The 15151-nt window shown below is 41.1% G+C and overlaps 1 protein-coding gene across 8 annotated transcripts in view; it reads left to right on the forward strand.

Annotated features, from left to right (window-relative positions):
- HEATR5A (HEAT repeat containing 5A) overlaps positions 1-15151 on the forward strand; it is a 136333-nt gene that overhangs the window by 93443 nt on the left and 27739 nt on the right. For 7 of the 8 annotated variants that reach the window (XM_062205309.1, XM_062205313.1, XM_062205312.1 and 4 more), the window contains 6 exons: positions 1348-1527; positions 3712-3951; positions 6325-6506; positions 7746-7814; positions 11061-11240; positions 14387-14612. In XM_062205309.1, the coding sequence (XP_062061293.1) occupies positions 1348-1527; positions 3712-3951; positions 6325-6506; positions 7746-7814; positions 11061-11240; positions 14387-14612 (1077 nt within the window). The remainder of the gene's footprint in view (positions 1-1347; positions 1528-3711; positions 3952-6324; positions 6507-7745; positions 7815-11060; positions 11241-14386; positions 14613-15151) is intronic. The other variant, XM_062205314.1, reaches the window with a different exon arrangement.

Raw genomic sequence — 15151 nt, forward strand, 5'->3', positions numbered from 1 at the left:
TGTTCTTTTAAAATAGACTTGTATAGTGACATAATCATTAGAGTCTAAATGCTTTCATAAATGCTGAATTAGTTACATCTTCAAGAGAACAATTACTTGCTCTTCGGGCATTTTCAAAATTAAAAGACTAGGTGCTAAATCAAGGAAAAGCACCAAAATGCTTTACTGTTTTGCAATGAAAATATTGTATAATGAGTATTAACTAAATATTAATAATGGATACTAATTCAGTAGTCTACAATAGCTTAGTTGCAGGAATTAAACATTCTTTTCCATACAGTGGTCACTTTCTGTTTAGCCTTTACTCTCATGTTAATACATTTAAATCCTTTTTTACTAGAATAAGGAACACTTAATTGTTTATTTGAAATTAAATTTTTTTAGATTTATTTGAAAGATTTAGAGAGCGAGAGAAAGAGAGGAGGAGATATATAGAGAGATCTTCCATCCTGTGGTTCACTCCCCAAATGGCTACAACAACCAGCGCTGGGCCAGGCTGAAGCTGGGAGCCTCGAGCTGCATCCCACATGGGCGCAAGGGACCAAGGACTTAGTCCATTCTTAGCTGCTTTCTCAGGTACATTAGCAGGGAGCTGGATTCGAAGTGGAGCAGCTGGGACTTGAGCTGCCCCTCATAGGGGATGCTGGCATTGGAGGCAGTGGCTTAACCCTTTATCCCGAAATGCTGGCCCCTGAAATTAACTTTTGAAAGGAATTAAAATAATCTTACAAAGAAACATTAGATAAGGGCCAACGTGGTATAGTGGGTTAAGCCACTGCCTCCAACACCAGCATCCCATCTGGGTGCTGCTTCATGTCCCAGCTGCTACACTTCTGATCTAGCTCCCTGCTAGTGTATCTGTGAAAGCAGCGGAAGATGGCCCAAGTCTTTGGGCTCCTTCACTCATGTGGGAGACCCAAATGAAGCTCCTGGCTCCTGACTTCAGCCTGGACCAATCCTAGCCCTTGCAACTGTTTGGGGGAGTGAACCAGTGAACAGAGGATCTCTCTGTCTTTCTCTCTCTAATTCTGCCTTTCACATAAATAAATAAATTTTTAAAAATCTGATAAAATTTTTAATACTGAACAACCTAAGAAGATAGATTGAAAAGTATTGATAAAAACTTCAGTGACATTACTTAAAAATAGCTATTCAAGATCATAAATAATCCCAAACTTGCACTGTGACCTAAAATGAGTCTTAGTAGATTAATACACAATATTTGAAGTAGTTCAGTGTGGAATATTTGATGCTGTGAAATACTTGAGTTGCTGTTGAGTGTGTGAGTGTCTTATCTGGCAGTTTTGTTTTCTGTATTACTTAGATCATCGATTTTCTTCTTGTCAGATGCTAACATCAGAGAAGTGGGCCTTGAAGGGGCTTTATTGACCTTACTAGACAAAGAGACAGATCAGAGGTTATGCCATGATATCAAAGAGACTTTGAATCATATGCTTACATCCATGGCAGTGGAAAAGCTCTCCCTTTGGTTAAAGCTTTGTAAAGACGTACTTGCTGCATCAGCTGGTAAGTACTGGTGATGACCAAATGAAATAACAAAGTTGAAAGCAAACGCTATATAAAACTGATTGCCATTGGCAGTTCATGAATCCTGTATGAATATTTGGATTATGCATGTCTGGATGTTACTTTCTTTAAATGGAGATTCTGTGATACGCTTTTGGCACAGCAGTTATGATTCTGCTTGGGACGCCTTTGACCCAAGTATGGGAATGCCTCAGGTTGAGTCCCCGCTCTGCTTCCTACTCCAGCTTTCTGCTAACGCACATGCTGGTAGGCTGCAGATGATGGCTCAATTGGTTGGTTCCCTGCCACCCACAGGGAGGGACATATTGTGTCCAGGCTTCCTGGCTTTGGCCTGCTCAGCCCAGCTGTTGTGGGCATTTAGGGAGCAGGGCAGATGTCTGTCTCTCTCTGTCCATCTCTGTCTCTTTGCCTTTCAAATAAATAAATAAATGAATGAAGATTCTGTTAGGGACTTCCAAAAGTTTGTGGAAAGTGCATATTATGAAAAACTTGCATGGGTTTCAAATATTTTTGGCACCAAAATAAACTTTTTTCTGTTATTTCACAAGCTCTTTTTTTTTTTTTTTAAGATTTATGTATTTATTTGAAAGGCAGAGTTATAGAGAGGCAAAAGGAGAGAGAGAGAGAGAGAGAGAAAGAGAGAGAGGTCTCCCATCTGCTGGTTCACTCCCCTAATGGCTGCAAATGCCAGAGCTGGCCTGATCCAAAGCTAGGAGCCAAGAGCTTCCTCTGGGTCTCCTACATGGTGCAGGGACCCAAGCACTTGAGACATCTTCTACTGCTTTCCCAGGCCATGGCAGAGAGCTGGATCGGAAGTGGAGCAGCCAGACTCAAACCAGCACCCATATGGGATGCCGGCATTGCAAGTGGTGGCTTTACCTGCTACGCCACACCATTGGCCTCTCCATAAACTTTTAAAAGTACCCTCATACTTCTAATGTTTAATTCTTACTAATTAATCAGTTCTTTTTTAGTTTGATCACTAAAATCTCAGTACTTAAGCCTGCTTTTTTTTCTTTTGATAGATGACTTCTGTTAAAAATCAAACTAAAAAATAGAGTTGCTATTTATGGTATAAAAGGTATGATGTAAGTTATGGTGGCCCAATCATTTCTTTTCATATATAATAAATTCTTGAAGGATTGCCTAACATCAACTAAACAGAAAACTTGTCAAAGTTCCATTTTCATGTAAGCCTGTTTCTCCACAGTTAATATGAATTTCAAAAGGTAGAGGCAGGTATTTGGCTTAATGGTTAAGATGCCACTTGGGGAGCGGGGGCTGGCAGGGTGAAGTGGGTAAAACTGCCACCTGCAGTGCTGGCAACTCATATGGGCACCGGTTCAAGTCCTGGCTGCTCTACTTCTGATCTAGCTCTATGAGATAGCCTGGGAAAGCAGTAGAAGATGGCCCAAATGCCTGGATCCCTGCACCTGTGTGGGAGACCTGGAAGAAGCTCCTGGCTCCTGGGTTCGGATCAGCTCAGCTCTGGCCATTGTGGCCATTTGGGGAGTGAACCAGAAGATGGAAGACATTTCTCTCAGTGTCTGCCTCTCTCTTACTGTAACTACCTCACAAATAGATAAATAAAATCTTTAAAAAAAGTAGGTAACTATACACATTTTTTAAAAAATGATGTCACTTAGGACACCTGCATAACTGCTGGAATTATTTTTTATGTTCTTCTGTCTGTGTCAACGTTTATTCTTACTGGTCTTGTTTGCTTCCAGTGATTTGTATCTGTTCTTTGAACCATCATGTCCTGGCATATTTTCCTTCTATTCCCTACTAGAGAATTTTGAACTTCCCTAAGTGTAGCCAACTAGGTGTACAGGAGTCATAACTATCCCATATCTAGTGTTTGGGTTTTCATATTGAATATAATCTTAACAATTTTTTTATTTTGACCTTGAACAGCTTTTAGAGCATTCTCTTTAAACAACATTGTTGTCTGTAGTATTTTACCTAATTATTTGATGTTATTAAGAAGATATGTGATGGGGTGAGCATTTTGGCATAGTAGGTTGAAGAGGTTTTTTTTTAAACATATATGATTAATCAGCAGTAATTAATTCTGGTTTGCATTTGATGACATTTTTCGTGTTCCTTTTTAAATGCATCTTCCAACTAATTGTTATGACATGTATTTTCCACTGATAAAAGATTTTACTACTGTAACTTGTGTGGATACAATGCAAGAGGAAGACGGAGATAAAGGGGATGATGACTCAGTCCTGACCACCAGAAATGATGAAAAATCACATCCTTTTACCAATCCCAGATGGGCTACTAGAGTCTTTGCTGCTGAATGCGTTTGTAAGATAATCAGCCAGTGTGAAAATGCCAGCAGTGCACATTTTGACATTACTTTGGCACAAGAAATGAAAAAAAGGGATTCAAGAAGTAAGTGGCATAATAATAAAAATACCAAATGCTCTGTGGAGAAATGCTTATGGTTGTATTATTAATTTAAAATATTTATAAGTTTAGTATTTTTAATGTAATTTTTAATGTCTAAACTTCCTAAATTCACATGCACGTTTGTTTAATGAGTATGTGCAATGAGTTGAGTTTAAAGAGAATAATCATGGTCTCTGGAAGTAGTACAGACATTAACTGGTTCCCAACAGTTATTTTTCTGAACTATGATGTTGAAAAAGTTTTTGCTTATCAATTATCTGGTGTCAGATGTTGCCTAGAAAACATTTGAGCCTGTCAGAGAAAAGGAGGCCTGATTGGAAAACTGTTTTTAACTTTTATTGTTCAGTTTTATTAATTTTACCTATATGTGTGTGTGGTTTAATGTCTAATTTACTTAAGAACGTATGTTCAGAGACATAATGGTCATTTCTAGATGCCTTAGAAGTATTCTTTATCAGAAGAACTACAAAGCAAAATGTTGGAACTGCTGGTCTGAGTATGAATTAGTTATCTCCTAGAGACTAAATATAGGTATAAAATTAGTATTCCATAAATACTTAATGATCCCTATGTTCCCACTGTAATTGACACTTATTAAAATATGTTAGTTCTTCATTGTGTGCTATAGCTGTTATTCTTTTAATTAGTCTCAAATATATTTAATATATATAGTATATAATTACATATAGAGCTAATTCTAATACACTTAAATATTTAATCTCAAATACACACAGACACACACATTCATAAAGATTATTTGTACCCCTAAAACATTTTATTATTAGAACACTGTTAAATGATTTTCTAACATCTCTCCCCTAGGAGAATGTTTTTTATTCAGGAGAATTTTTACACCAAAGAATGTCTTGTAACAATAAAAGGAATTCTCAGGTATCATTTCTTTAGCTAGAAATGTTTTTTATATTCCCATCATTTGTATGTTTGGCAAGACATGCGAAAATAAGACAGTCTAGCCTATATAAAGAACCACATGAAGGGCCAATGTAGTAGCATGGTGGGTTAAACCACCACCTGCGAAGCTGGGCATCCCACATGGGTGCCACTTAAAGTCCTGGCTGCTCAACTTCCAATCCAGCTCCCTGCTAATACACCTGGGAAAGCAGTGGATGAAAGCCCAAGTACTTGGGCCCCTGACACCCACATGGTAGACCCAAATGGAGTTCCAGGCTCCTGGCTTCAGCCTGGCCCAGTTCTAGTCATTGCTACCATTTGAGGAGTGAACCAGCAGATGGAAGATCTCTCTTTGCCTCCCTCCCTCTCTCTAACTCTGACTTTCAAATAAATTAAAAAAAAAAAAACCACACACACACAAAAAGAAAGTTTTTTAAAAGCAACATTAAGTCTTTTACCTTCAACTTGACAAAAAGAGAATAAATTACTGCCTAATTCATCAAAGCCCAAAGTCTCCTAAGTTCCAGCTACTGTGCTTTTATCAAAGTCTGGACAACATTTCTTTTGAGTATATTGTTAGCACTTTTGTAAAAGATGCTGGTTTTGCCTCTGGTGTTCTAATAGTTACACATAGTCATTTGGGTTGGGATAGATCTGTGTGTAGTTATAGTGTGCATTCAATCTAGCTTTAAAATCTATAATTAACAAACAGTAAAATAAAACAGTAAATGGAATCAGAAGTACTTAGAAGAAGTTTGGGTTATTAAATTTAAGGAGAAATTATTACTTTTTTTTAGAATTATTTATTTGAAAGATAGAATTACAGAGAGAGGTAGAGCCAGAGTGACAGAGAAGTCTTCCATTCCACTGGTTCACTCCCCAAATGGCAGCAACTGCCAGAGCTGAGCTGTTCTGAAGCCAAGAGCTTCTTCCAGGTCTCCCACATGGGTGCAGAGGCCCAAGGAGTTGGGCCATCTTCTACTGCTTTCCCAGGCCATAGCAGAGAGCTGGATCAGAAGTGGAACATCCAGGACTCGAACTGGCACCCACATGGGATGCCGGCATTACAGGCTGGGGCTTTAATGTGCTGCACCACAGTGCCAGCCTGAAATTACCAGTTTTTCAAAAAGATTTATTTATTTGAAAGGCAGAGTTAGAGAGAGAGAGAGATCTGAAGCCTGGAGCCAGGAGCTTCTTCTGGGTCTCTCATGTTGGTGTAGGGCCCCAAGCTCTTGGGCCATCCTCTGCTGCTTTCCCAGGCAAATTAGCAGGGAGCTGCATGGGAAGTGGAACAACTGGGACTTGAATTGGTACCCATATGGGAATCCAGTGCCAAAAGCGGCAGCTTTACCTGCTGCACCACAGTGCTGGCCCTGAAATTATCATTTGACAGTCTTAGTTCCAGCATATTCTTTTCCTGCTAAGATACTTTTTACCTTGTAGATGACTTTTTGGTGCTACATCTTGCTGACTTAATTCGAATGGCTTTTATGGCTGCTACGGATCACAGCGATCAGCTCCGTCTTTCTGGCCTTGAAACACTGTTAGTTGTTATTCGACGATTTGCAAGTATTCCAGAACCAGAGTTTCCAGGTCATGTGATTCTGGAACAGTATCAAGCCAATGTAAGCACTTTGTGTTAGAGAATTTTATTTTTAAACACAAGGATAAAAGTGTATGAAACTAACTGACATGTCACCTCTTAATTCATAATTGAGTATATTATGTCTAGCATCTCACCAGTATAATCAGTAGATAAAGTATGTATGTTTGAAGAGGAAATTTGGCAGCAATGTTTTATAAAGCTTCAAGTAAAAGCAAAATGTTACACAAAACAGGTCTTATATAATTTCAGAGGTTACTTTTCAGAATTAACAATTTTTTTGATAATTTGAAGGAAGAAAGGACTTTGGTAATGACATTCTTTACAATATATCTTAATAGGTAACACAGCAGTAAATCACTACTAATTATCCTACTTGGGCTATATGCATGTATTGTCTTCAAAAAAACCTCCTAGAATAGAGTATTATATATAACCTCCTCCTTCCCTTCTACCCACTCAGGCTTAGGAAAGGATTCAGGTTTCTATTACTGGCTCTATAATCTTTTAAACTAATTGTGTTTGACTGGTCATTGAGCAATCTAGGAAAATAACAAAAGCATCACCTGTCTTGTAACCCTCTGGCAGCCTTCATCCAGAGAGATCTCATTATGATTCAGAGGTAGCTTCTGGGTGACTAGCGTTTAGGGAGATCAGTTTAGGAAGAACAGTGCACCAGTTTAGTTTAGTGGCAGCTTCTATTACTTCTTCCGAGTAGGCAATGCCAGTGTATGCTTAGGGAGAAAGTAGAAGGAACGGATTGAAGTTACGTAGAACTGTCAAATAACAGGAGCTGCATTATACTGTTAGTACCTCGGACTTGCAAGTGCTAGAAATTATAGTTACAACTCACTTAAACACAAGAAGATTTCTTGTCTGGAATCTCTTAGCTGACTCTGGTTTTTTCATCTCCCCGTGGTATCAAGATAGCTCCGCTAGCACTCAGCACCTTGTAAAGAGGCTGCTGCTTTCTTAGAACTCCCAACTAAAGTCTTGGAGTTTATGCTAGCCTAGCATGGGTCCCTGGAACCAGGCAGTGCTGTCACTTCAGAACAACAGCGTGGATTAAGAGGTGCAGAGATAGTCCCCTAAAGAAAAACTGACATGCTGTTATCTAAAAACAGAAGATAAGCAGGGCAGACAAAAAACAATGAGTGTCCACACAACTTTTTATAAATAGTTTTCAAATACTGTTAAAAAAGAGAGAACTTGTTACTGTCTTATTTATTGATGTTTGATATGCCATATAATTTCTTGCCAGGTAGGAGCAGCACTTAGACCAGCCTTTACTTCAGAGACACCACCTGATGTCACTGCCAAAGCATGTCAGGTCAGTGGTTAAAAAGACGGACTTAAGAAATGATCTTAGGAAGTAATTCTGCAGGTAGTATTTGATACCAAAGCTCTTTATGATTTTCTTCCTATCAGTCTCAGCTCATCCTTTTCCTTTTCTTTCTTCTTCTCAAAAAGAACTTCCTTTTTTTACTGTTGCAAGGTAATTCAATATATAAACATGACATTGGACATGAAACTTTTTTCCTCTTCTTTTGCTTTCACAAATAGTGCTGCCACATATGACCCTCTGTATTAGTCATTTCACTGGGTACAAACATATCTGTGAAATAAATCCCCCAAAATTGAATTAATAAAGAGTATATTATATGAGTTTAGCAATTTAAACTCTCATTGGCATAAGTACCTGTTTTCCCACAGTCTCAAGAACATTGTAAGTCATCAAGCTTTTGGATTTTTGTCTGTGTTATAGAGCAAAAAAGTGTTTCAAGACAGATTTGTTGCTTTGATTGAGGTTGAACGTTTGTCATATACCTAAAAGCCATATAATACACAATTTTAAACATTGCTTTTCTTTGGACTGTCAAGCTCTCAATATTCAGACCTTGGTGACCTGAAGTAAATAAAAGCAGAATCAAATGAATCAATTACTGTAAACATTATGGAAAAACTAATTTTAACCTGTTCTCTCTACTTTCTTTTATTTGGTTATCTGTTGGAAATATCTGAGTGCCTTCAATATTTAGTGAGCTGTGTTAAGTGTTATGCTGAGTGTCTGATTTATCATTTTGCTATATGTGTTCTTCCTGTAGCCACTTAAAATCTTACTTGAAAGTACATTTAATACAACAAATCTACTGAGGATCATAGCTTAACAACACACTACACTGTAGGGTGAACACATGGCTGACTGGGAGCTTTGCTGCCACCCACCATCACAAGCGGAGCCAATATTGCATATCACTGGCCCAGGAGTAATTTAAAAGTATATTTCTACAGAGTGCATATCACTTTCACACTGTCATTAAGTTGAACCATCATTTAGTTAGGGACCATTTGTACATGAACAAGAAGAAATAAATTTTCTTTAGGAAAAAAAAAATATGGCATCTAGAAAAACTAGAAAGTTCCTGATAATTGAATAAATTTTTTGCACGACAAAATTATTTGATTTTTTTTTTAAGATTTATTTTATTTATTTGAAAGAGTAACAGAGAGATATAGAGCCAGAGAGAGAGTCTTCCATTCGCTGGTTCACTCCCCAAATGCTGCAATGGCCAGAGCTGAGCTGATCTGAACCCAGGAGCCAGGAGCTTCTTCCAGGTCTCCCATGTGGTGCAGGGGCCTAAGGACTTGGGCCATCTTCTACTGCCTTCCCAGGCCACAGCAGAAAGCTGGATTGAAAGTGGAGCAGCCAGGACTCAAACCGGCACCCATGTGGGAATCCGGCACTGCAGGCGGCGGCTTTACCTGCTATGCCACCGCGCCAGCCTGATGTTTAGTTTTTAAAATTAAAAATTTATTGTCTTCAGAAGAATCAAAGTCTTCATTGGCAGGCAGACATTTAGCCTAGGATGTTGGTTGAGATGCCCCTATTCCACATTGTAGTACCTGGGTTGGATCCCTGGCTCTGGCCTCTGGTTCTAGATTTTTGTTAATGCAGATGGTGGGAAGCAGTACTGAAGGCTCAGATAATGGTTTTCTGCCACTCATGTAGGAGACCTGGATTGAGTTCCCAGTTTCTGGCTTTGGCCAGATATTGTAGCCATTTGTGGAATGAACCAGTAGATTGGAGTTCCCTGTGTCTATCTCTGCATCTCAAATAAATGCTAACAATGAATATCTTCAATGGAATTTTAAGGTTTTGGTGCTTTATCTTTTAATTAAGTTTTATTAGTAAGCCATGCAAGTTCTGATTTTAAAAATAATGTAGTAGGCCGGCGCCGCGGCTCAACAGGCTAATCCTCCGCCTAGCGGCGCTGGCACACCGGGTTCTAGTCCCGGTCGGGGAGCCGGATTCTGTCCCGGTTGCCCCTCTTCCAGGCCAGCTCTCTGCTATGGCCCGGGAAGGCAGTGGAGGATGGCCCAAGTGCTTGAGCCCTGCACCCCATGGGAGGCCAGGAGAAGCACCTGGCTCCTGGCTTCAGATCAGTGCGGTGCGCCAGCCGCGGCAGCCATTGGAGGGTGAACCAATGGCAAAAGGAAGACCTTTCTCTCTGTCTCTCTCTCTCACTGTCCACTCTGCCTGTCAATAAATAAATAAATAAAAAATAATGTAGTAAAATAATTTCCAATGTTAAGCCAAACATTTATGGTTATGATTTTTAAGAGAGAAGACTTTTTTTTTTTTTCCAGAGAGCTCCCATCCATTGGTTCACTCTACAAACATTCACAAATGTCCACAACTACTGAGACCAAAATCAGCAGCCAGGAACTCGATCTGGGTCTCCCATGTGGGTAGCAGGTACCCAGTAGTTGAGTCCTTCTGCTTGCCATTATGCATATTAGCACGAAGCTGGAATCAGGAGTGGAGCCAGGACTCAAACCCAGGATTTGGGCATCCCAAGTGGCATCCTAACCATTGTACCAAATGCCTGCCCTATGGGGTTTCAAAGTTAGAGACTTATTTCAAATGTTTGTTCAAACATTTCTTTTTTTTTTGTTTTTTGGACAGGCAGAGTTAGGCAGTGAGAGAGAGACAGAGAGAAAGATCTATCCTTCCATTGGTTCACCCCCCAAATGGCCACTACGGCCAGTGCGCTGCACCGATCTGAAGCCAGGAGCCAGGGGCTTCCTCCTGGTCTCCCATGTGGGTGCAGGGCCTAAGCACTTGGGCCATCCTCTACTGCCTTTCCGGACCACAGCAGAGAGCTGGACTGGAAGAGGAGCAACCGGGACAGAATCCAGCACCCCAACCGGGACTAGAACCCGGAGTACCTGCGCCGCAGGTGGAGGATTAGCCTAGTGAGCCGCAGTGCCGGCCTTGTTCAAAGATTTCTAAAGGTTATGATTTCATGGCTTCATTTCTCCCTCCATATTAATAATATCTAAAACTTCCCATTTTATACCCTTAGTTCTGCTGGTGTCCTGCTTCCACCGTAGACTTCATGCTCTTTTAAAATTGCTGCCATTTTCTGATCATTAACAGCCACATTCTGTTGGATTTCTTAATAGTGAGATGGTTTCAGTGACTGGTTTCCTGAGAAGTGGGTGAGCTCTGCTAAACTTAAAAGACAAATACTCATAATTTTTAAATACAACCTCTGATTTTCTCAAAAACCAGGTTTGCAGTGCCTGGATAGCAAGTGGAGTTGTAAGTGACCTTAATGATCTCCGAAGAGTTCACCAGTTGCTGGTTTCATCTCTAACAAAAATACAGGCTGGAAAAGAAGCTCTGAGTCACTTGTATAATGAAAGTGCTTCTACCATGGAGATCTTAGCTGTGCTAAAAGCTTGGGCAGAGGTTGGTACTTTTTATTTTATAACTGGGAATTGGGAATTTGTTAGTAAACACCTGGGGTCATAAACTGAAATTAACTTTAAAATATAAATTAGTCAATTTATAAAAGAAAGATTTATTTTTATTTATTTGAAAGGCAGATTCACACACACACACAGCACTTTTTTCATCTGCTGGTTTACTCCCCAAGTGGCTGCAATGGGCAGGGCTGGGCCAGGTTGAAGCCAGGAGCCTGGAACTCTATTCAGGTCTCCCATGGGGTGGCAGGAGCCCAAGTACTTGGGCCGTCATCTGTTGCCTCCGAGGCACATTAGCAGATAGCTGGATTGAGCCTACACTCCAATGTGGGATGCTGGTGTTGTAGGTGGGAACTTAACTCATTGTGCCAGAATGCCAGATAACAGTAAGTCAATTGTAAGGTAACCAAAAGACTTACAATATGAGACTTACTTATATATTAATTAACATGTTGGCCAAGCTTTCCAGAGTCCTCCTATTGTCTTTTATCTACTTATTTAAGCAGGGGCAGTTATGAGCCCAAGAGACTTTATAATAGTGAAGGAAATCAATTTTTATTGAGATCTGCATTTGTAGAAATGTGAGTCTGCTTGTATGTTCTATCAATTCTATAATACATATTTCAGTATTTTATGCTGTTTTATAAAATAAATATTAAATAGTCATTTTCTTCTCCAACGATAAAGAAATCTTACTGTAAAATGTTCTCTTTTTTTCTAGTTAACAGGAGAGCTGCATTTTTTATTTACTATAGAAATTGTTAATCATGCACAGAAGAAAGTAGAACAGTATACTGAATCCAAAACCCATCTTTAGCAGTTATCAAACATTGCCTATCTTGGTCCATTTATCATTTTAATGGAGGTATATAGGCTTAGTTGCAACTAAGAACATTAAGGAACATGCACAAAACCATTTCCTTCAGTAGAGCTATTTTAAATCTGAATGTTGTAGATTCTCTGCCGAGTATTTGGACTTTTAAAACATAAGCATTTACTAGGGCAAACAGAAATTCTATAACCTGTTTTACAAATAACCTTCTGCTCACATGGTGTTATTTTTTTTTTTTTAAAGATTTATTTATTTATTTATTTGAAGGGCAGAGTTACAGAGAGGCAGAGAGAGAGGGAGAGGTCTTCCATCTGCTGGTTCACCCCCCAGATGGCTGCAATGGCCAGAGCTGTGCTAATCTGAAGCTAGGAGCCAGGAGCTTCTTCTGGGTCTCCCACATGGGTGCAGGGGCCCAAGGACTTGGGCCATCTTCCACTGCTTTTCCAGGCCATAGCAGAGAGCTGGATCAGAAGTGGAGCAGCCAGGACTGGAACCAGCATGCATATGGGATGCCGGCACTGCAGGTGGTGGCTTTATTCACTGTGCCACAGTGCCAGCACCACATGGTGTTATTCGTAATAATTCAAATCTCCATGGTCTTGCTTAAGCCCATTACCTCCTCCTGTTCTTCTCTCAGTTGATAACCAACATATTCTGTGCAACAGAGGTCTCGAATCCCTAATCTGAAATTCTCTGAGCCACATTTATTTGGAATTTAGAATTTGGGAGAATTTAGGAAAGTAACACAGCACATATTCCATGTATCATCTAGGAAGTCTGGAGCAACACCATAGAATCTATAATCAAAAACATTACTGTATCTGAACTAAGAGTGTTTGAGTGGTCAGGCTATGTTATGTGGAGACTATAAATAATAGCCTTATACAATTTCAGTCATTTTTGCCACCAGATTACTTTGCCACAGACATATTTTTAAGGAGCTTGTTGGGGCTTGTTGGGTGTTAGAAATGTGGATAGGCCGGCGCCGCGGCTCACTAGGCTAATCCTCCGCCTTGCGGCGCCGGCACACCGGGTTCTAGTCCCGGTCGGGGCACCGATCCTGTCCCGGTTGCCCCTCTTCCAGGCCAGCTCTCTGCTGTGGCCAGGGAGTGCAGTGGAGGATGGCCCAAGTGCTTGGGCCCTGCACCCCATGGGAGACCAGGATAAGCACCTGGCTCCGGCCATCGGATCAGCGCGGTGCACCGGCCACAGCGCGCCTACTGCGGCGGCCATTGGAGGGTGAACCAACGGCAAAAGGAAGACCTTTCTCTCTGTCTCTCTCTCACTGTCCACTCTGCCTGTAAAAAAAAAAGAAAGAAAGAAAGAAATGTGGATAAAAAGATAATATAAACTATTTACTACATTCTATAGTACATATGTTAAATTCTTGTGTGTAATCCTTCTGTGGTAATTTAGTGCTTAATTTTAATGAAAATATTTTTTTTAAAGATTTTTTATTTATTTATTTGACAGAGTTACAGACAGTGAGAGGGAGAGACAGAGAGAAAGGTCTTCCTTCCGTTGGTTCACCCCCCAATGGCTGATATGGCCGGAGCTACGCTGATCCGAAACCAGGAGCCAGGTGCTTCTTCCTGGTCTCCCACGCGGGTGCAGGCGCCCAAGCACTTGGGCCATCCTCCACTGCCTTCCCAGGCCACAGTAGAGAGCTGGACTGGAAGAGGAGCAACCGGGACTAGAACTCGGTGCCCATATGGGATTCCGGCACCGCAGGTGGAGGATTAGCCAAGTGAGCCACGGCGCCAACCCAATGAAAATATTTTTTAAAGATTTATTTAAGTATTTGAAAGACAGACTTATGGAGAGAGAGAGGGAGGGGGGGGGGCCAGTTAGGAGGTAGGAGGGAGACAGAAATCTATCCTCTGGTTCACTCCCCAGTTGACCACCATGGCCAGGGCTGAGCCAGACTGAAGCCAGGAGCCAGGAACTCCATCCAGGTCTCCCTTGTAGGTGGCAGCAGCCCAAACACTTGGACCATCTTCCGCTGCCTTCCCAGGTGCATTAGCATGGATTGGATCGGAAGAGGGGCAGCCAGGACATGAAGCAGCGCTCCGATACAGGATGCTGGCAGGTATCAGCGTAACCTGCTATGCCACAATGCCAGTCCCCTCTCCCCAGTTCTGTGTGTGTTCTTACACTTGTAGGCCTTCTTGATACCACAGTGCATTTCAAATTTAATACACTCACTGAAAGATAAGGGTACCTCTTCAGGAAGATAGCAAATATTATGGACCTTTTCAGTGGATACAAGATTTTCCTTTTCATAAACTAACCTTTAACAGGTCTACATAATTGCTGTACAAAGACATAAAAACAATAAACATCCTTTGAAGACTACCACTGGTTCAGAAGAAGGCATCAGAAGAAGCGGGTCCTATGCATCAGATGGACTGCTTGACTTAGTCCACACTGATCTCGGCACACTAAGCAGACTCTGGCTTGCTGCCCTTCAGGATTTTGCTCTCTTAACTTTGCCATCAGAATTTGCCTCCCAACTTCCTGTTGAAGGTAAGGTGATAAAAAATTTAGATAATTCCAAGAGTAGTAGTAAAAATTATACTTTCAGAACTTCTCTGTAAGTAGGTAGTGTTTATCTGTAAGATTTCACTTCAAGTCATGTTTTTCTTTTTCCTATTGAAAACTTTCATTCTGTTTTTGTTGATGCTTAAGAAAAGCAGCTGTGCCTATAATTCATTGTGGCCTGAACTTTTGGTACCAACTTGTATTTGAGCCAGTTAAGAACAAAGCCAAGGCCGGCGCCATGGCTTAACAGGCTAATCCTCCGCCTTGCGGCGCCGGCACACCGGGTTCTAGTCCCGGTTGGGGCACCGGAGTCTATCCCGGTTGCCCCTCTTCCAGGCCAGCTCTCTGCTATGGCCCGGGAGGGCAGTGGAGGATGGCCCAAGTCCTTGGAACTGCACCCGCATGGGAGACCAGGAGAAGCACCTGGCTCTGGCTCTGGATCAGCACGATGCGCTGGCCGCAGCGGCCATTGGAGGGTGAACCAATGGCAAAAAGGAAGACCTTTCTCTCTCTGTCTCTCTCTC

The sequence above is a fragment of the Lepus europaeus genome, chromosome 11 (assembly GCF_033115175.1).
Source record: "Lepus europaeus isolate LE1 chromosome 11, mLepTim1.pri, whole genome shotgun sequence".
NCBI lineage: Eukaryota > Metazoa > Chordata > Mammalia > Lagomorpha > Leporidae > Lepus > Lepus europaeus.